This window comes from Muntiacus reevesi, chromosome 18, assembly GCF_963930625.1.
Source record: "Muntiacus reevesi chromosome 18, mMunRee1.1, whole genome shotgun sequence".
Taxonomy (NCBI): domain Eukaryota; kingdom Metazoa; phylum Chordata; class Mammalia; order Artiodactyla; family Cervidae; genus Muntiacus; species Muntiacus reevesi.
In genome coordinates this window covers 53,881,092-53,901,163 of record NC_089266.1, presented here as the reverse complement: position 1 = coordinate 53,901,163, position 20,072 = coordinate 53,881,092, and the positions used below count along the sequence as shown (strand labels likewise).

Below are 20,072 nucleotides of genomic sequence, written 5' to 3'. Positions count from 1 at the left end.
CAAGTCTTTACTGAAAACCTCAGTTCTACATCTGCAGCTATAGCCATGTCTGTGTCATCTCGTATTGTTCCTGTTTCTCTGGAGAACTCTAATACACAACTCATCCAAAAGTATTTTACTGTGGTAAAGGAATTCTGTTCCTCCATGAACTGGCAACAGTTGACTCTAATATGCACAGCCAGAGTGACAGAAACCTGAGTGAGCACACAGTGCTTGACACTGTGTGTCAAGCACACAGTGGGTGCTTAAAAATGCCCGCGAAAAACAAACATTATTCTTTCAATATATTTACATCCAGCTGTACCTTTCATCAAGTACTTTTAGTGACCAGGGAACAATGCAGACAATCATATTTAAAAATAAAGTACAACCAGTGAGTAATAAAATAGATTATAAGCATTCTTTAAATTTTTGAAGGTACATTAATCCTAAGGATTTATCTCAATGTGATAGTTGAAAAAACTCTTCAGTTATTCTTTAGAATACACAAATATACGGACACATAAAGATAAAATAAAAGCTACTGATACCAGAAGGAGGACACAGAGAGAAATAAAACTCTGAAATAGCAGGGGCTTACATAATAAAAACTCATTACGCGCTGTTCTCAGTCATGGACATCTGCACCTAGCAGCAAGGAAGTAACCCTTAAACTGGCAAAGGCTAGTCTGGCACACCGTGAATCTAAGAACTACTGAGGAACTTGCAGGATATGGAACTTTCCACAACATCTTTGATCAATTTCTTTTCACTTGTAGCAATGCAATGATTCAGGTTTCAATTCTGAGAAGATGATTAGTACCAAACTTTTCATCACACTTTGAAAATAGATGCAGGAAATCCACGCACCTATGGACACCTTATCTTTGACAAAGGAGGCAAAAAAATATCATGGAGAAAAGACAATCCCTTCAACAAGTGGTGCTGGGAAAAGTGGTCAACTACATGTAAAAGAATGAAACAAGAACACTTTCTAACACCATACACAAAAATAAACTCAAAATGGTTTAAGGATCTAAATGTAAGACCAAAAAACTATAGAACTCTTACAGGAAAACACAGGCAGAACACACTACGACATAAATTACAGCAAGACCCTCTATGATCCACCTCCTGGAATAATGGAAAAAAAACAAAAGTAAATACATGGGACCCAATTGAACTTAAAAGTTTTTGCACAACGAAGGAAACTATAAGCAAGGTGAAAAGACAGACCTCAGAGTGGGAGAAAATAACAGCAAACGAAACAACTGACAAAGAATTAATCTCCAAAATATACACACAGTTCATGCAGCGCAATACCAGAAAAACAAACAACCCAATCAAAAAGCGGGCAAAAGACCTAAACAGACATTTCTCAAAGGAGACACACGGACGGCTAACAAACACATGAAAAGAAGCTCAACATCGTTCATTATTAGAGAAATGCAAATCAAAACCATAATGAGGTATCATCTCAGACCGATCAGAATGGCCATCATCAAATAGTCTACAAACGTTAAATGCTGGAGAGGGTGTGGAGAAAAGGGAACCCTCTTACATCATTGGTGGGAATGCAAACTGGTACAGCCACTATGGAGAACAGTGTGGAGATTCCTTAAAAAAAAAAAAAACTGGGAATACAACTGCCATGCAACCCAGTAATCCCACTGCTGAGGATACAACCCAAGGAAACCAGAATTGAAAGAGACATGTGTATCCCAATGTTCACTGCAGCACTGTTTACAATAGCCAGGACACGGAGGCAACCTAGATGTCCACTGGAGATGAACGGATAAGGAAGTTGTCATACATATCACAGTGGAGTATTACTCAGCTATAAACAGGAACACATTTGAGTCAGTTCTAATGAGATGGATGAAACTGGAGCCTATTATACAGAGTGAAGTAAATCAGAAAGAGAAAGACAAATACTGTATATTAATGCATATATGTGGAATTTAGGAAGATGGTACCAACGATTCTACATGCAGGGCAGCAAAGGAGACAGACGTAAAGAACAGACTTTTGGACTCGGTGGGAGAAGGAGAGGGTGGGATATTTGAGAGAATAGCATTGAAACATGTACATTACCGTATGTAAAACAGACGACCAGTGCAAGTTCGATGCATGAAGCAGGGCACGCAAAGCCAGTGCTCTGGGACAACCCAGAGAGATAGGGTGGGGAGGGAGGTGGGGGGGGTTCAAGGTGGAGGGGGAACACGTGTATGGGACACGTGTATACCTATGGCCGATTCAAACTGATGTATGGCAAAAACCGTCATAATACTGTAACTATCCTCCAATTAAAATAAATAATAAGTAAAAAGAAAATAGATGTAAGATGTTCAGTCACTGTGGCTCATTAATTCACTGGAACACCACACATGCTGCATCCACTGCAGGCAGGACCCCTGGTTTTCAGAGGAGCCTTCAAGAGCAGCTTGAGCATCACCTCACCTATTCTCAAGACCAAGGATCTGTGGGTACTTGACCTGTGATTGCTGCAGCCTTGCTATCTGCTGCTACTGAAGATAATTTCAGTTTGGAATACACTAAGATTGAGAAACTAAATGCCAGCCGGGGAACAAGAAACGGCCCACTAGCCCAGCTACCCTTCTTTTCAGGGTGGACACTTTTCTTGGCAATGCTCTTCATTTCTCCACTTTGCTCACAGACAACGAATGTAACTGTCCGCTTACAAACAAAAGTGAATGAAGCTGTCCTTTTACAAAGAAAAGTGAACTACCTGTATAATCAGCAGTGAAAGCAGACTACCTGGATAGTTACCTGTCTTTGATTCCAAGAAATTTTTAAGACAGACTCCCTGTTCACTCAAACTCTTTGCAGGGCAAACTGGGCAAAACGTATTAAAATGTAAAGTATTCCCTTTAAATCTCCAAGTTCACTTTGAGGATTCTATCATATATAAATAAAGACTTGACCATTTGTACTGCCTGACACCTCCCCACTCCCAGTAGCCATTGCCTGCCAAGGCCAAAGTGACTGAATTCAAATCTTCTTCTGCCTTTGGTTAAAAGTTTAAAATATCATTACTTCAACTTTTCTCATCTGTGAAAATGAGGGTAATAACTATAGCACTCAAATGAGCTACTATATATGTTTAGAGCAGTGCTGGGCTAAAAGCAAGGGCTATCTAAATGTTAGCTCTAATTTTTATTAATACAATGAATGTTATTAGTCCTCTGAGGACAGGAGTTGGTGGGTTTTTAATGAACTTGTCCCATCAAATGGAGGCGAAATTCAAAAAAGTGGGTGTAAACAGGAATCTGCAATCTCTTGGGGTCCCATCTGTCTCCTGCATCACCACCTACAGAGAAGTAAGTTATCTGAACAAGGGCACACAGTTAATGAGTCGCAGAGCCAAAATTCGAATCCAGAGCTCTGAATCCAGACCCTGGTCTCTTAATCACTCTGCTCTCTATCACTCTCTTACCTTTCACACAATATTGAACAAAGGTAACCCACATATTCTTGGCATAAATACAGACCTGTACAACTTTTCTGGAGGCCAACCTGACAGTACTTATCAAATTTTAACATTTGACCAAGTAGTACCCCTTCTAGGAATAATCTTACAGAGTCATTGCTCAAGTACACAAAGATACAGAAGAATATTCACCATAGCAGTATGTATGAAATATGTATGAAATACTTTCATAGCAGTATGAAAACCCAAGGGCATTAGACAAGCACGCTCCTCAATATGACAGAGAAGAGCGCCCGGCATTCTACATTCCTCGAACCATCAGCATGCCACAAAATGAGATTTAGCTTCGAGAGACCCAGAGCTGCACAAGGAGCAGCAGCCTTAATGGCAAGGGCCTTCTCTGGCATCTGAGATTTCAGGGAACCAAACTGCTCTCAGCCTGGCTCAAACACTGTCTTCTCTTCTTCACTCTTACTGCCAGCCTCACAGACATGTCAGAGGGGCTTGGATGGCCATCCAAGGAGCTACTGATCACAGCAACATGAAATGAGAACTCGCCTCTAATGTTCTGTATTTAATAATAAGCATCACATGTCACAGGGTCCAAGAGCGACCGAGGAGAGAAGACACTTTTGTTTTCTCACAGAATGACTCTTCAACAGAGAGATCTCACCTCACCTGGTCGCTCTCCAAGCCAGGGACCGTGGCCAGGCCCCTGTGAAGCTCTCTTCAGGGAGAGTTATAGGCTAAATTGCGTCCCCTTAAAATTCTTCTGTGAAGCCCTAACCCAGAGTACTCTAATATGACTGTATTTAGATACACAGCCTTTGAAGAGGTAATAAAATTAAGATAAGGCTGTTAGAGTGGGCCCTAGTCCACTGTGACTGGTGTCCTTATGAGAGAGAAAATCTGGACACACAAAGAGACATCAGGTCATGTGCCTTTTTGTGACAACAGAGAAAAGGCCATGTGAAGACACAGTAACAGAGATACCCACGAGCCAAGGACAGAGGCCTCAGTAAAAACCTAAACTTGCCAACATCTTAATCTTAGATTTTCAGGTTCAAGAATTGTGAGAGAACTTTCGGTTGCTTAAGCCTGTGGTATTTCATTAGAGTGACCCTCACAGACTAAGGGGGCTGCAGGCAAATGGCAGTACATCCTCTTCCCAGGGGAGATAGAGACCAACTTCAGGAGGTCACTGTCAGCAGCCTGGGGGCAGAGGAAGTCAGATTCTGGGGGTTCAAAAGAAGGGGCTGTGAGGAAGTGACCGTGGCAGACAAGTGTGGTGATGCTCTTGAGCCTCTGGGGTTATTTCTCAGGATTCCCACAACCAGACTCCACGTTCCCTCATGAGAATTCTCTGTGCACTCCTGGAAATCCCAACAAAGCCCTTCTGCTGGTCAAACTCATCTATTCACCAAGTTAGTATTGCTTCTGTCTCCACAACTATACAGGGCCATCCAACATTTCCCTACCTACCCTTCAGGTTACTGCTGAATTCCCTGATCATTTGTGTTCCATAATGATCTCTCCTTTCTCAACCATCTTCTGCACTTAGCAGCAACATGTGGTATAATTACCCAGTCCACATGACACAAGAATATAATATACAGAAACACAAAATTATTTTGCTCTACTCCAAAAATACTAGGTACCTTTGAGAAAAGAGACTTTCTTCTGTAGCTCTGAAGAAAAGTGAGTCTGTCAGAGGAAGACAAGCAAATGACTGGGGACATGAAACCACAAAAACATACAGGACTTTTCCAAATTCAACTTTTTCCTAAGGTCTGCCCCATTTACCACTGAAGCCAGCTGCAGAGATATTTCTTGACATATGCAACTGTGCATTTTGGTGTTGAGGAAGAATTCTGCCTGCCATTGGTGCTGTATTTATTTCCTATAACAGCTTTCATAGTTTGCTTGACATTGCTAACTTCATTATAAAGAGTCTAATTTTCAGATGATTCATTAAATGAAGTATAACTGCAATTAGCTATCAGCAAGTTATTAATTCATGAAGCAGAAGAGAGATCAGAAAGTAAACATAACAGGAGAGGATGCAATATTTATAATAAATTGTCCCTGAACTGCAGAGAGAATGGAATGAATAAAAAAGAAAAACAACTTTTTTTGAAACCTGGACTATTTCAAATTGTCATTGGAAATAGCTAACAATATTAGTAAATCATAGTGTTTCTGCTTTTATAAGAAAAAAAGATACATACATGCACTCAAAGATACAATTGTTCCAAATTAAATTCCCTGATGCTATGAAAAAATCGTATGAATCTGACATACTCTGGGAAAACATTCAACATTCAGCAAAGGGCAAGCAGAAGAAAGTAGCCTGGTTCACAACACTAATTTTTTTCCACTATAAATGAAGCTTTCAAAATGAAGCCTTAGATTTTGTACATACAAAATCAATACACAGAAATCACTTGCATTCCTATATACTAACAATGAAAAATCAGAAAGAGAAATTAAGGAATCAATTCCATTTACTACTGCAAAAAAAAATAATGAAATACCTAGGAATATACCTACCTAAGGAGACAAAAGAACTGTATACAGAAAACTGTAAGACACTGATGAAAGAGATCAAAGATGACATAAACAGATGGAGAGGCATTCCATGTCCCTAGATTGGAAGAATCAACATTGTGAAAATGACTATATTACCAAATGCAATCTACAGATTTAATGTGATCCTTATTAAATTACCAATGGCATTTTTCACAGAACTAGAACAAAAAAATCTCACAATTCATATGGAAACACAAACGATCCCAAACAACCAAACAATCTTGAGAAAGAAGAATGGAGTTGGAGGAATCAACCTTCCTGACTTCAGACTATACTACAAGTCTACAGTCATCAAGACAGTATGGTATTGGCATAAAAACAGAAATACAGACCAATGGAACAAGACAGAGACAAATCCATGCACATATGGGTATCTAATTTTTGACAAAGGAGGCAAGAATACACAATGGGGCACAAATAGTCTTTTCATAAGTGCTGCTGGGAAACTTGACAGCTACATGTAAAAGAATGAAATTACGACACTTCCTAAAACACCATACACAAAGATAAACTCAAAATGGATTAAAGACCTAAACGTAAGACCAGAAACTATAAAACTCTTAGAGGAAAACACAGGCAGAATACTCGATGACATTTATCACAGCAAGATCCTACATGATCCACCTCCTGAAGTAATGGAAAGAAAAACAAAAATAAACAAATGGGGCCTAATTAAACTTAAAAGGTTTTGCACAGCAAAGGAAACTATAAACAAGGTGAAAAATCAATGTTCAGAATGGGAGAAAATAATAGCAAATGAAACAACAAAGGATTAATTTCTAAAATATACAAGCAGCTCATACAACTCAATACCAGAAAAACAAACAACCCAATTAAAAAGTGGGCAAAAGACCTGAACAGACATCTCTCCAAAGAAGTCACACAGATGGCTAATAAACACATGAAAAGACGCTCAACATAGCTCATTGTTAGAGAAATGCAAATCAAAACTATAATGAGATATCACCTCACAATGGTCAGAATGGCCATCATCAAAAAATCTACAAACAATAAGTGCTAGAGAGGGTGTGGAGAAAAGAGAAAACTCTTTAACTGTTGGTGGGAATATAAACTGATACAGCCACTATGGAAGATGGTAAGAAGATTCCTTAAAAAAACTAGGAATAAAACCACCATATGACCCAGCAATCCCATCACTAGGCATACACCGAGGAAACCAAAACTGAAAAAGACACATGTATCCCGATATTCATTGTAGCACTATTTACAACAGCTAGGACATGGAAGCAAGCTAGATGTTCACCTACATACACAAAATGGAATATTACTCAGCCATAGAGAGGAACACCTTTGAGTCAGTTCTAAAGAGGTGGATGAACTAGAGCCTATTATACAGAGTGAAGTAAGTCAGAAAGAGAAAAACAAATATATATTAACGCAAATATATGGAATCTAGAAAGATGGTACTGATGAACCTATTTGCAGGGCAGCAATGGAGACACAGACATAGAGAACAGATGTACGGACACGTGGGGTGGGGGAAGGAGGAGAGGACGGGAGGTAAGGAGAGAGTAACATGGAAACATACACACCACCATATGTAGAACAGCCAGCCAGTGGGGGGTTGCTGTATGACAGGGAACTCAAACAGGGGCTCTGTAACAACCTAGGGGGTGAGATGGGAGAGAGAGGTGGGAGGGAGGTTCAAGAAGGAGGGGACACAGGTATACCTATTGTTGATTCATGTTGATGTTTGGCAGAAACCAACACAATATTGTAAAACAATCATCCTTCAATTTAAAATAAATAAATCTACCATTAAAAAAAGGAGGCCCTAAATAAATCATTCCAAGATATGAATCTGAACTGAAACTGTTAGGGGAAGCACACTGATTGAAACCGCCCACCCTGGCCAGGCACCATAGTAACCATTTGCATGAGTTGTTTTATGACAGGAGGTCCTGATAAGGAACATGGAACTAATAAGCCACCACCAACCGGAAGAGTTCGGGAAAGGTCAAAAGGAGACACCACCTGTTCGCCCACTTCCCAGAATCCTTCTCTCTGGCATCCATCTTGGCTGAACAAGGCTACACCACCAGGAAGGACGCTGAGTCAGAATGATTGGCTAAGGACCACCTGGAAACTAATCCCATCACCATAAAAACCCAAGACTGCAGGCCATGAGACAGAGCTGTTCTCCTGGGTTCCCTTACCCTCCTGCTCTCCACCCGGGTGCCCTTTCCCAATAAAATCTCTTGCTTTGTCAGCACATGTGTCTCCTCAGACAATTCATTTCCTAGTGTTAGACAAACCCACTTTCAGGCCCTGGAAGAGGTCCCCCTTCCTGCAACAAATAGCGACTCTGGTGGGACTCTTCTTCGCTGAGACTGATATCCTGACCACTCGGGGTACTCAGGGGCCAGCTTGCCTGCCAATGGACCAGACCCAGTAGCCGCAACTGGGACCCTTTTGTCCCTGGTCTCCTCCTGATGCAGACAACTGGCCAGTGTGCCCCAACCAGTAAGGAAAAAGAGACTTTACTGACCTCTCTCCCCTTCCCTCTCTCTTTCCTCTCCTTAACCCTTCCTATCCTTCCCTATTTTTCTAGTCCCCTGGTACTGGACGCAGGAATCTGGTCGAAGGGCCTCAGATTGAGCTGAGGATTGGAGACTGATCACCTCCTCTTGGCAGAGAACTCAAATTCTGGCTCTGGTCTGGTCTGATTTCTGGTAGGGCCGAGTCCCAGTCCTCCCTTCTCTGGAGGTACAGGGTAAAGTCCCGTAACGCCTGGGTATCTGCAGGTGGCAGGAGACATCTGTAAGGCCACCCCTTTTGTCCCCTTCTCCCGCCTCCTCCCCCTTCTTCTTTTAACCTGGCTTTCTTTCCTCCCTTTGAAATCTTTGAAGACCTGATATATTTTCCTTTACTCTGTTAGTACTTCGATCTGAAGTTCTGTGTCTCTATAGGAGGTTTTCTGAGAGACTGTATTCTTGTATTTAAGGGAGTGTCTGATGAGGACTGCCAGGTTTATATATGTGTGTTTTAACTCTGTGTTCTGTGTTGTGATTTTTGACGGCCATGTTGCTTTGTCCGGCCACCATTTGATTTAGACCTGCTGCCATTTTGTTAGAACTTGATTTTCTTTCCCTGTGCCTTGAGACTAGGGCTCTCAGGAACACTTATCTAGACCATCTCTAACTCCTGAGATTGAGGAAAAAATGGGGAAAACCCTTTAAAAATTTTATTTATTCCAACTGTTTTTTATAAACTAGTAAATTTTACATTGTATTATCTAATTCATGACTAAACTTAGAAAAGAAGCTAGATCTTGCACTGTGTCTGTCTAAATATGTCTTGGTATGTCTTTGAGGTTAATTTGTAAATGAGCTCTATTTAATTGGCTTAAAGAAACGTTCAGTTCAGTTCAGTCACTCAGTCATGTCCGACTCCTTGCAACCCCATGAATCGTAGCACGCCAGGCCTCCCTGTCCATCACCAACTCCCAGAGTTTACTCAAACTCATGTCCATTGAGTCAGTGATGCCATCCAGCCATCTCATCCTCTGTCGTCCCCTTCTCCTCCTGCCCTCAATCCTTCCCAGCATCAGCCTTTTTGAATGAGTTAGCTCTTCACATGAGGTGTCCAAAGTATTGGAGTTTCAGCTTCAGCATCAGTCCTTCCAATGAACACCCAGGACCGATCTCCTTGCAGTCCAAGGGACTCTCAAGAGTCTTCTCCAACACCACAGTTCAAAAGCATCAGTTCTTCAGCACTCAGCTTTCTTCACAGTCCTACTCTCACATCCATACATGACCACTGGAAAAATCATAGCCTTGACTAGGCGGACCTTTGTTGACAAAGTAATGTCTCTGCTTTCTAATATGCTGTCTAGGTTAGTCATAACTTTCCTTCTAAGGAGTAAACGTCTTTTAATTTCATGGCTGCAATCACCATCTGCAGTGATTTTGGAGCCCAGAAAAATAAAGTCAGCCACTGTTTCCTCATCTATTTGCCATGAAGTGATGGGACTGGATGCCATGATCTTAGTTTTCTGAATGTTGAGCTTTAAGCCAACTTTTTCACTCTCCTCTTTCACTTTCATCAAGAGGCTCTTTAGTTCTTCTTCACTTTCTGCCATAAGGGTGGTGTCATCTGCATACCTGAGGTTATTGATATTTCTCCTGGCAATCTTGATTCCAGCTTTGGCTTCCTCCAGTCCAGCGTTTCTCATGATGTACTCTGCATATAAGTTAAATAAGCAGGGTGACAATATACAGCCTTGATGTACTCCTTTCCCTATTTGAAACCAGTCTGTTGTTCCATGTCCAGTTCTAATTGTTGCTTTCTAACCTGCATACAGGTTTCTCAAGAGGCACGTCAGGTGGTCTGGTATGCCCATCTCTTTCAGAATTTTCCACAGTTTATTGTGATCCACACAGTCAAAGGCTTTGGCATAGTCAATAAAGCAGAAGTAGATGCTTTTCTGGAACTCTCTTGCTTTTTCGATGATCCAGCAGATGTTGGCAATTTGATCTCTGGTTCCTCAGCCTTTTCTAAAACCAGCTTGAACATCTGGAAGTTCACGGTTCATGTATTGCTGAAGCCTGGCTTTGAGAATTTTGAGCCTTACTTTACTAGTGTGTGAGATGAGTGCAATTGTGCAGTAGTTTGAGCATTCTTTGGGACTGAAATGAAAACTGACCTTTTCCAGTCCTGTGGCCACTGCTGAGTTTTCCAAATTTGCTGGCATATTGAGTGCAGCACTTTCATAGTATTATCTTTTAGGATGTGAAATAGCTCAACTGGAATTCCATCATCTCCACTAGCTTTGTTCGTAGTGATGCTTTCTAAGGCCTACTTGACTTCACATTCCAGGATGTCAGGCTCTAGGTGAGTGATCACATCATTGTGTTTATCTGGGTCGTGAAGATCCTTTTTGTACAGTTCTTCTGGGTATTCTTGGCACCTCTTCTTAATATCTTCTGGTTCTGTTAGGTCCATACCATTTCTGTCCTTTATCGAACCCATTTTTGCATGAAATGTTCCCTTGGCATCTCTAATTTAAAGAAAGGTAAGCGCTTACAAATCAGATAATTCTAAATTAAACAATAAATTCCAGATTCATGTGAACTGGTAAACATTCAGTATTAAATACCTGATATTAATGTTTGTTTGTTGACCTATCTAATATAGACATGTCTTAGAGTAATTAATATTAACTAGAACATTTTCATTGTACCTAGGTTTAATATAAGTTAAATATTATCATATCTGTTACAAGTTTGTCAACAAGGACACTACCTCGAGTGAAGAAACTTCTAAAAAAAAAAAAGTAAATGAGATATGAACTTTTAGATAAGCTCTTTACGAATAATTATCTTTAGAAATATCTGCCTAAAATAGTCTCTCCAGATGGGCATAACTTGAATTTCTAAGGGTTGTGCTAAACAAAGTGTTGGAAGTCTATTGAATAGTTAGATCATTTCCAAATAAAATAAGATTTTGAAACATTTACTACTAAACACTAATTTCTTTTTACAGAGAAACAAAGAGATTTGGGACTATAAATGAATGTTTGGTGCCATTCTAAAATGTTCTAAGAAAGCAAGGGTTTTAGAAATTATCACTGGTATTTATGCTCACCAATCTATAAGATGCTAATATAAACGTTCTTGGTTGCTAAAGGAAAGTAGGAAGTGTGTTTTCAGTAAAAAAAAAAAAAAAAAGAAAAAAGAAAAAGAAAAAAGGTATGAAAAATTACTAAAAAGAGTTATGCATGATCAGGATTTTCTAAAATTGGATTACAGTTAGTTAGATAAATGGATTTTGTTAGGAATGATAGGAATGACACAGCATAAGAAAACTGGTTAGAGCCAACTAGGTCCAAGATGGCAGAGCTGACTTTCACTAGACCCTAAGCCTTGGTATTTATGCCCATTGTGACCTATCAAGAAGCTAAATGATACACCCATCAACAATGACTAAATCTGACCAAATGTTCTGCTGCTGCTGCTGATGCTGATGCTAAGTCGCTTCAGTCGTGTCCAGCTCCGTGCGACCCCATAGACGGCAGCGCACAAGGCTCCCCCATCCCTGGGATTCTCCAGGCAAGAACACTGGAGTGGGTTGCCATTTCCTTCTCCAATGCATGAAAGTGAAAAGTGAAAGTGAAGTCGCTCAGTCATGTCCGACTCTTAGCGACCCCATGGACTGAGCCTACCAGGCTCCTCCGTCCATGGGATTTTCCAGGCAAGAGTACTGGAGAGGGGTGCCATTGCCTTCTCCGGACCAAATGTTCTAAACCTTTTTAATTGATCTTTCAACAAAACTTCCTAAATCAAATTCTTTTGAAGTCCTTTTGACCTCTAGCTAACTTTGGGGTGCTTCTGAGGGCCCCTGAAACATCCCAAGAAGAGATATTAAACTGTGTTTATTTGCTTGGTTAAATTACATGAAAAAGATTATCAAATGAGTAATAAATCCACTCATGTTATAATGTATGGTAAAATTACTAATACAGATATCCTAGAAATTACATGGAGTTCTTAACATTTTGAAATGTCCTGGTATTCTAATGGAAAACCTGATGACTTTACAAAAGTTAACAAAAGGACTGAATGAGCGAGCAAATATGCTTATAATTTTTATAGTTTCTATCTGAAAAATTACAGGTTTGAATCTTATGTTTTCTGGGAGTAGGGAAAACTTTCCTCTCAAATTAATTATGACAATACTCTGGTAAAATTATACGTTATAAACAAAACAATTATATTTTCTATCTGATTCCTCCAGAAATTGGAAACTCTTAGGTTTACAGCAAGTTTATCAAATGAGTTAGGAAGGTTATCTCACAATCAGACCTTAAAAAGGCAAAAATTCACCTAGATTTGTTAGACAAAATCTGGGATAAGCCTTTGTTGTAAGTTTCCCAGCCCTGCTTTATTTTAAAAGTTCAGTCTGAGACTCTATAAATGTTTCAGCAAAATATAAAGTCTATGATCAATTATGGTTATATAGATCATCAGACTAAAATTAGTGGGAACAGATCCATTTTGCAAACAAACTAGTCTTAATTTGGTTATATTTGATAAAAACGAGGGTAATTTTAGGGAGAAAAAGATGTTTCAATAAATGTTAAATCCCAGTTTGTTAATGGAGGTCTGCATGTAGTAAGACTCATTTCTTGGATAGTTCTTTACTGTTATGTGGTATTAATGTAAAATTTAATTGAATTCTTAAAGAACACCCTAAGTTTGTTTCTGAAGCTTATCTCAGTAATCTATCTTTGGATGAAGATCAGATGCCTCATGACCTGCAACCAGGACTGGAAAAAGACATAATTTAAGGGACTGTCTCCAACCTGGATGGAAGGACTTTATCAGGTACTCTTAACTAGCTCATGCCCAATGAAACTGAAGGGTAATTAACTCTTAGATTAATTACCACTTCCAAAGGCCTCTACACTGGATTGGTCTATAGGGAAGACAGCTGACCTGATCTCACCTTAAAATGAAGCTCAAACAGAGGAGAAACTACACTACACCAGGATGAGAAGACAATGATATCAGAGGTAGACAGCTTGCCCAAGATGCTGGACCTGATTCATATGATCATTTATAATGTTTTCTTGACTTCTTAGACCTTTGTATATAAATCAAATGCTTTTCTATCATAGGCCTGATCCTATGCTAGTTTTAGAAATCAATCAATTGTTGGCTTTGTGGCCAATTACCTGTGTCTAGTTCTGGGTTACCTTGGTAAATTTCTCTCCTACAAGACTCTAACTGGTTGGCCCTGAGAAACTTTACTTTAAAAAATTATGATCATATTCAGGTCACTATTGATATTACTAGATGGGATCCCCTCACTGGGCCAATTAATAATGCCTGCTCTGACTCTGGCCATAAATTTGAGCTTTCTTCTATTACCCAAGCTCAATCAGAGCAACAAGCAAAGTTTCAACAAAGGAGGAAAAAATCTCCCACAATTATGGGATGGATTTATATAGATAACACCAGGCTATGGTAATTCAGGTTTAAAGTCTCCCCTGTGTTGGAAACAATTAAATCATACTGTTAGGTAGTTAGAATAGGGAAAAGGAGTCCAAAATAGCGGTGGCTAAAAGACAAGGAAGGGAAAAGCCCGGGAAAATAGAGCAGAGCAAGGTCAAAGGAAGGTCCGAGGACCGGAGTGAGGACTTCAGGTAGAACAGCGCTCCTGCCTAAGCCCAATTTGTATAGGACAGGCCCAGGGGGAAGAAAAAAACATATAAAAAGAGAAGCCAAAGGGTTTTCTCTTTCTCTCTCTCTTTCCCACGCATGCGTACGTTCTCTCTCTCTCCCCCGCGCGATGGGGCACTCTTCTATTCGCATCTTTGGATCGACGTGCCCTCACACCTCGAAGATGGATTTTCCTGCTATTACCTAAATAAATAGAGTTGTAACACTGAACTGTAACATTGATTTATTTAAGAGCTATAACACGGTCTGTCCGAGACCCGAAAGCTGTGACCCGCCGAGGGGGTTTTAATGTCCGTCACTCCAAATTTTTGTTGTGACCAGACAAAGAACCGAGGACCATACACTCGCATGACAATACTAAGGATAATCAGTCTAGTAACACTAGAAAACTGGGCTATGTGCCTTATAGATGGTGGTGCCAATATGTAATTTCCCTGGAAGATAAAGATTCTACAGAGTAGACTAAGTCAGATGACCTGAGATATACTGGGCTACATCTAATGGAAGCTCTTAAGTCTTGTGACTTTACTAATACTGCTGGCTATTTGTATTTCACCTATTTTACAAAATTGCTGTTTCTTACACTGCCAAATGTGTGTCTGAGGCCTCTCATATAATAATATATAGTCCCATATGAGATCGATGATGGTAACAGTGTAACTGTAGATATGGGAAGAAGCAACAAGAGGGAATATTTTCCTGGACCAAGAGGCTAGTAAGACAGGTGGTCCAGAGAATTTTGGATTCTATTTTATGGCCCAGTCCAGTAACAGCACATTGAGTGACCTGTCGACAAAATCTTTGCCAAACCTGAGAATGGACACTCTCAGCACCATGGGATTAAAGTGGTCATGAAATGCCCCCCCTCAAAATCACGGTCAAGTTTATGAGCAAAAACGGGCTCTGCCAACTGAAAACTGACACTTGCCATCTACATCTAGCAAGATTAAATCATAGCCACTGCTGGCTTTCAACACCCCTGAAAGGAGTTCAGGGTGAAAATCAGTTATTAGGCACTCTGTGTTCTGGGAAAAAGTGGCAGAACAGGCCTTCAGATAGTTAGATCTTCTCAAGAGAAGATTCTATGAGTTCCAATTCTTGCATCTTCTCATCCCTAGAAAAACACTGATGTCATTAATGGTGAAGTCTGCTTTGGCTATCAAGGGAATTTTTACAATTAAAATAGAGTAGTATGTTTTAGACATCCTGGGAAATAACTAGGTGATACTATGAGTATAATTTCAAATTAGACCTTGTATTGCTAAACACTTGAGTTTTCCAAAACGTGTCAGCCTTGGATGCCACCATTCTCAAAACAATGTCTGCTGGAAGCTAGTAGCTGCAACCTTACTTTTTATAAAACTAGGCAACTGGCTACCTGGCTACAAGTCTCCCCAAAGTGCTAGGTCCAGACTGGGTTTCAGACCTATTTTTCCAAAAAGAAATGAGATTTATTTTGTCTGTTAAAATTCCAATTATCCCTCCTCCAGCTACTTCTAATTGGGTCTGTTACAACAAAACGGCAGACCAAGGGATTGCGATTTTAATCATACAAGGCTCAGATCTAGGACTTGGAATTCAGGAATACTTCCAATTCGGTGTCTATTCACCAAGTTGAGGCAGTCCTATGCCCCATTTTGACAGGAAGTTATCATTGTCATAGTTGCCCAGTTCCCTAAATTAAAACAGCAGGACTCTGTGGGGCTCTGGAATACAGATATGTTCTATGTTCTCCATTTCTTGTCTGTAGGATATAGGTTTCATTCAGCCTCCTTGACCTTCCCTGAGTTCCAAAGGGTGGATTCAAACAATTGCTAATCAGGGAAGGGAGGGGATACAGAAACAGAGGAGAAACAATTAAATGGTGGTACAGCCTTGAGACGGGATCCTGGTTCCTACACAGAGAAATATGCATAACAATGTCTATGAGTTCTTCTACAGAACTGGAACCCCCACCCAGGTGGAGGATGGTAACTTCAGACTAAACACAAGATTCCTGGAGCACAGTTCTTTGCTTCACCACCAACCAATCAAAAAAAAAAAAAAAAAAAGTCACAAACTCTGCAGCCCTCACCCCAAATGTTGCCTCTTGTTTCTGGGGACCAGTGATGACCATCCTATTAGGTCTGTTTGGCCCCCATCTAGTTCATCTCTGAGAGAAGCCAAATGTTTCAAACTAAAGTGCTATCATTACAAGGGTGAATGCTGGTTTCAGTCAAGGCAAAAACTATACCTTGACTTAGATCAGGTAGAGAGAGACTTCCACTCTGCTAGGCAGGCCTACTCCCATGCACAGCAGAAAGAAGTTACAGAAGAAAGAGACCTCCGCCCCAATTCCCAAGAAGTATCTTGAGTATGAAGTCTCTCAGGGGGAGTTGTTAGGGGAAGCACACTGACTGAAACTGCCCACCCTGGCCAGGCACCATAGTAACCATTTGCATCAGTTGTTTTACAACAGGAGGTCCTGGTAAGGAACACAGAACTAATAAGCTTCCACCAACCAGAAGAGTTTGAGAAAGGTCAAAAGGAGACACCACCTGTTCGCCCACCTCCCAGAATTCTTCTCTCTGGCATCCATCTTCGCTGAACAAGGCTGCACCACCAGGAAGGACGCTGAGTCAGAATGATTGGCTAAGGACCACCTGGAAACTAATCCCATCACCATAAAACCCGAGACTGTAGGCCGTGAGACAGAGCTGTTCTCCTGGGTTCCCTAACCCTCCTGCTCTCCACCCGGGTGCCCTGTCGCAATGAAATCTCTTGCTTTGTCAGCACATGAGTCTCCTCAGACAATTCATTTCTGAGTGTTAGACAAGAGCCCAGTTTCGGGCCCTGGATGGGGTCACCCTTCCTGCAACAAAACGACTGTCTTACCATTTTACTGAGACACATGAGCCACACGTGAGCAAGTGACACAACTGCTCCTTGACACTCATTTCAGTGTCTTTTTTTTTAATTTCCAAAAACATATTGAAAACTTTGGTTTCCCAATTCAAACCCAAAAGGTCCCAAACACCTATTTAACTGAAGCCAAATGAGACAGAGAACTAGGCCCGCCAGGCGGTATGGCAGGAGCTCCGAGGCTGGAGAACCCGCACCTGGTGAAGACGACACGCCTGTTGGTGTCTGCTCGCCCGCAAGCCGCCAGAGCAAGGCCGAGTCTGAGGCAGGCCCGCGCCGCGCGCACCTAACAACGGCGCCTGGCTGAGCAAGCGCTCGGCAAACCGAGGCAGGCAGAGACGCGGGCCCTGCCCAGACAGCAGGCCGGGGCTTTTCCACGTTCGGTCCCCCACGCCTGACTAGACCGGCCAGAAGCCCCTGGTTCACAGAAGAGCCGCTCGTCTGGCCCCCGCCCAGGCGGCCCCTCAGCCCCGCGGCCTCCGGAATCGGCGGCGCCCCGGCGTGCGCAGGCGCGCCCCGGTCCCGCCGCGCCGCCCCGCCCGCGCACCTGAGGCAGTCGTTGTCTCGTACCAGGCGCGCGCTCTCGGCGGGGGGCAAGAGCGCCCCCTCCAAGTAGAGGCCCAGGAGGGCCCCGGAACTGAAGCCGAAGCGCTGGCGGATCAGACTGATGAGGTCCGTGACAACTCGGCATCCGTTCAGGTCGATGAGAAGCCAGAAAGACGTGCAGTGCGGGGCGCCGGGCGGCGGGTAATCGAATTGAAGCCGTAGCCTAACCGTCTCGGAGGCTGCCATCTTGCTCGATGCGCAACGGAAGCCGAGAGACTCGACCGGGCGACCGAGAGGCGTGCGCGGGGCCCGCCCCCGGGAGCCTATGAACGTGTGCCCCCTATTGGTGGGAGTGGCAACGACAGAACTCTGTGAAGGGCAACGCGGAGCGGAGGGGATTCCAGTCAGCTCAGGACGACGGAAGAGTATGAGAGATAGGCTTTAATTCCTTTTCTCTTGAGCACTAGGTAGGGGCCGAATTTAGTCCACTGTCTAGACAACCACTGCTCAGCAGTGCTCTTTTTCTAAGATATTTGCTCATATACGTAAAATAATGCAATCTGTTCTGGATTGAGTTATTATTTCTAGTGGGACATGGTTGATCAAAATAGCATGAAACACCACACATTTTGTCACATAATTATTAAACAGGAAAAATAAAATGGACATGGCAATATAGTTATTACCAAATGCAGCCACGTGGGTTTTTTTTTTAATCCCAGTCTTTGTGAATGAATAGTACTAAATAAGACAGTGTTCACCATCAGCTTTGGACCTATGTTTTTGGCCTGTTTTTATAGATGTCAATCTCTGAGAAAACTTGCTGACTTATGTAAGTAGATAAGTATGGAGGGACTTGCATTACTGTCAGTATCAGTCAATTCCTTAAACTCCTTCCAAGGTACATGCTAAACTCACCTAGAGATATGCTTTAAAAACTATTATTTAAAAACTATTATATCTGGATTTTTACAAATAAAGATGGCTATTATAATGGGAAAAAAAAAAACTATTTCCAGTATTCCATTAGCCCATAAACAGAAAATTGGATTAAAGATTTACTGAGCATGGCCCTGTCCATCAAAACAATACCCAGGTCCCCCCTCAGTCAGCCTTTCCCATCAGGAAACGTCCATAAGCCTCTTATCTCTCTTCATCAGAGGGCAGACAGAATGAAAACCACAATCACAGAAAACTAATCAAACTGATCACATAGATCACAGCCTGTCTAACTCAATGAAACTTTGAGCCATGTTGTGTAGGGCCACACAAGATGGATGGGTCATGGTGGAGCGTTCGGACAAAACATGGCCCACTGGAGAAGGGAATAGAGAAACACTTCAGTATCCTTGCCTGGAGCACTCCATGAACAGTATGAAAATGCAAAAAGATAGGACACTGAAGATGAAATCCCCAGGTCAGTAGGTGCCCAAAATGCTACTGGAGATCAGTGGAGAAATAACTCCAGAAAGAATGAAGAGACAGAGCCAAAACAAAAACAACACCCAGTGGTAGATGTGACTGGTGATGGAAGTAAAGTCTGATGCTGTAAAGAACAATATTGCATAGGAACCTGGAATGTTAGGTCCATGAATCAAGGTAAGTTAGAAGTGGTCAAACAGGAGAAGGCAAGAGTGAACATTGACATTTTAGGAATCAGTGGACTAAAATGGATTGGAATGGGCGAACTTAATTCAGATGACCATTATATCTACTACTGTGGGCAAGAATCCCTTAGAAGAAATGGAGTAGCCTTCATAGTCAACCAAAGAGTCAAATGCAGTACTTGGGTGCAATCTCAAAAATGAAAGAATGATCTATGTTTGTTTCCGAGACAAGCCATTCAATATCACAGTAATCCAAGTCTATGCCCCAACCAGTAATGCTGAAGAAGCTAACGTTGAACAGTTCTATGAAGACCTACAAGACCTTCTAGGACTAACACCCATAAAAGATGTCCTTTTCATCAGAGGGGACTGGAAGGCAAAAGTAGGAACTCAGGAGATACCTGCAGTAACAGTCAGGTTTGGCCTTGGAGTACAAAATAAAGCAGGGCAAAAGCTAACAAAGTTTTCCCAAGAGAACACACTGGTCATAGCAAACACCCTCTTCCAACAACACAAGAGAAGACTCTACACAAGGACATCACTAGCGGGGTGAATTCATATGCTGATGAGGGGGAGGATCATCCCAAACATTGGGGAACCATCCACTCCTCCCTCTTTTGACAGTGCCTTAGAGCTGTCCTTTTCTCCTTTGCAGAGACATTAATTTGCCAACAAAGGTCCGTCTAGTCAAGGCTATGGTTTTTCCAGTGGTCATGTATGGATGTGAGATTTGGACTGTGAAGAAAGTTGAGCGCTGAAGAACTGATGCTTTTGAACTGTGGTGTTAGAGAAGAC

General features: G+C 41.7%; 1 protein-coding gene across 3 annotated transcripts in view; it reads right to left on the bottom strand.

Moving 5' to 3' along the window:
• The window catches only part of COIL (coilin), a 29,448-nt gene extending 11,527 nt beyond the window's left edge, over positions 1–17,921 (bottom strand). For all 3 annotated transcript variants that reach the window (XM_065909930.1, XM_065909931.1, XM_065909932.1), the window contains exon 1: positions 17,672–17,921. In XM_065909930.1, the coding sequence (XP_065766002.1) occupies positions 17,672–17,916 (245 nt within the window). In that variant the 5' untranslated portion in view covers positions 17,917–17,921. The remainder of the gene's footprint in view (positions 1–17,671) is intronic.
• Between the last annotated feature and the right edge of the window lie 2,151 nt (positions 17,922–20,072).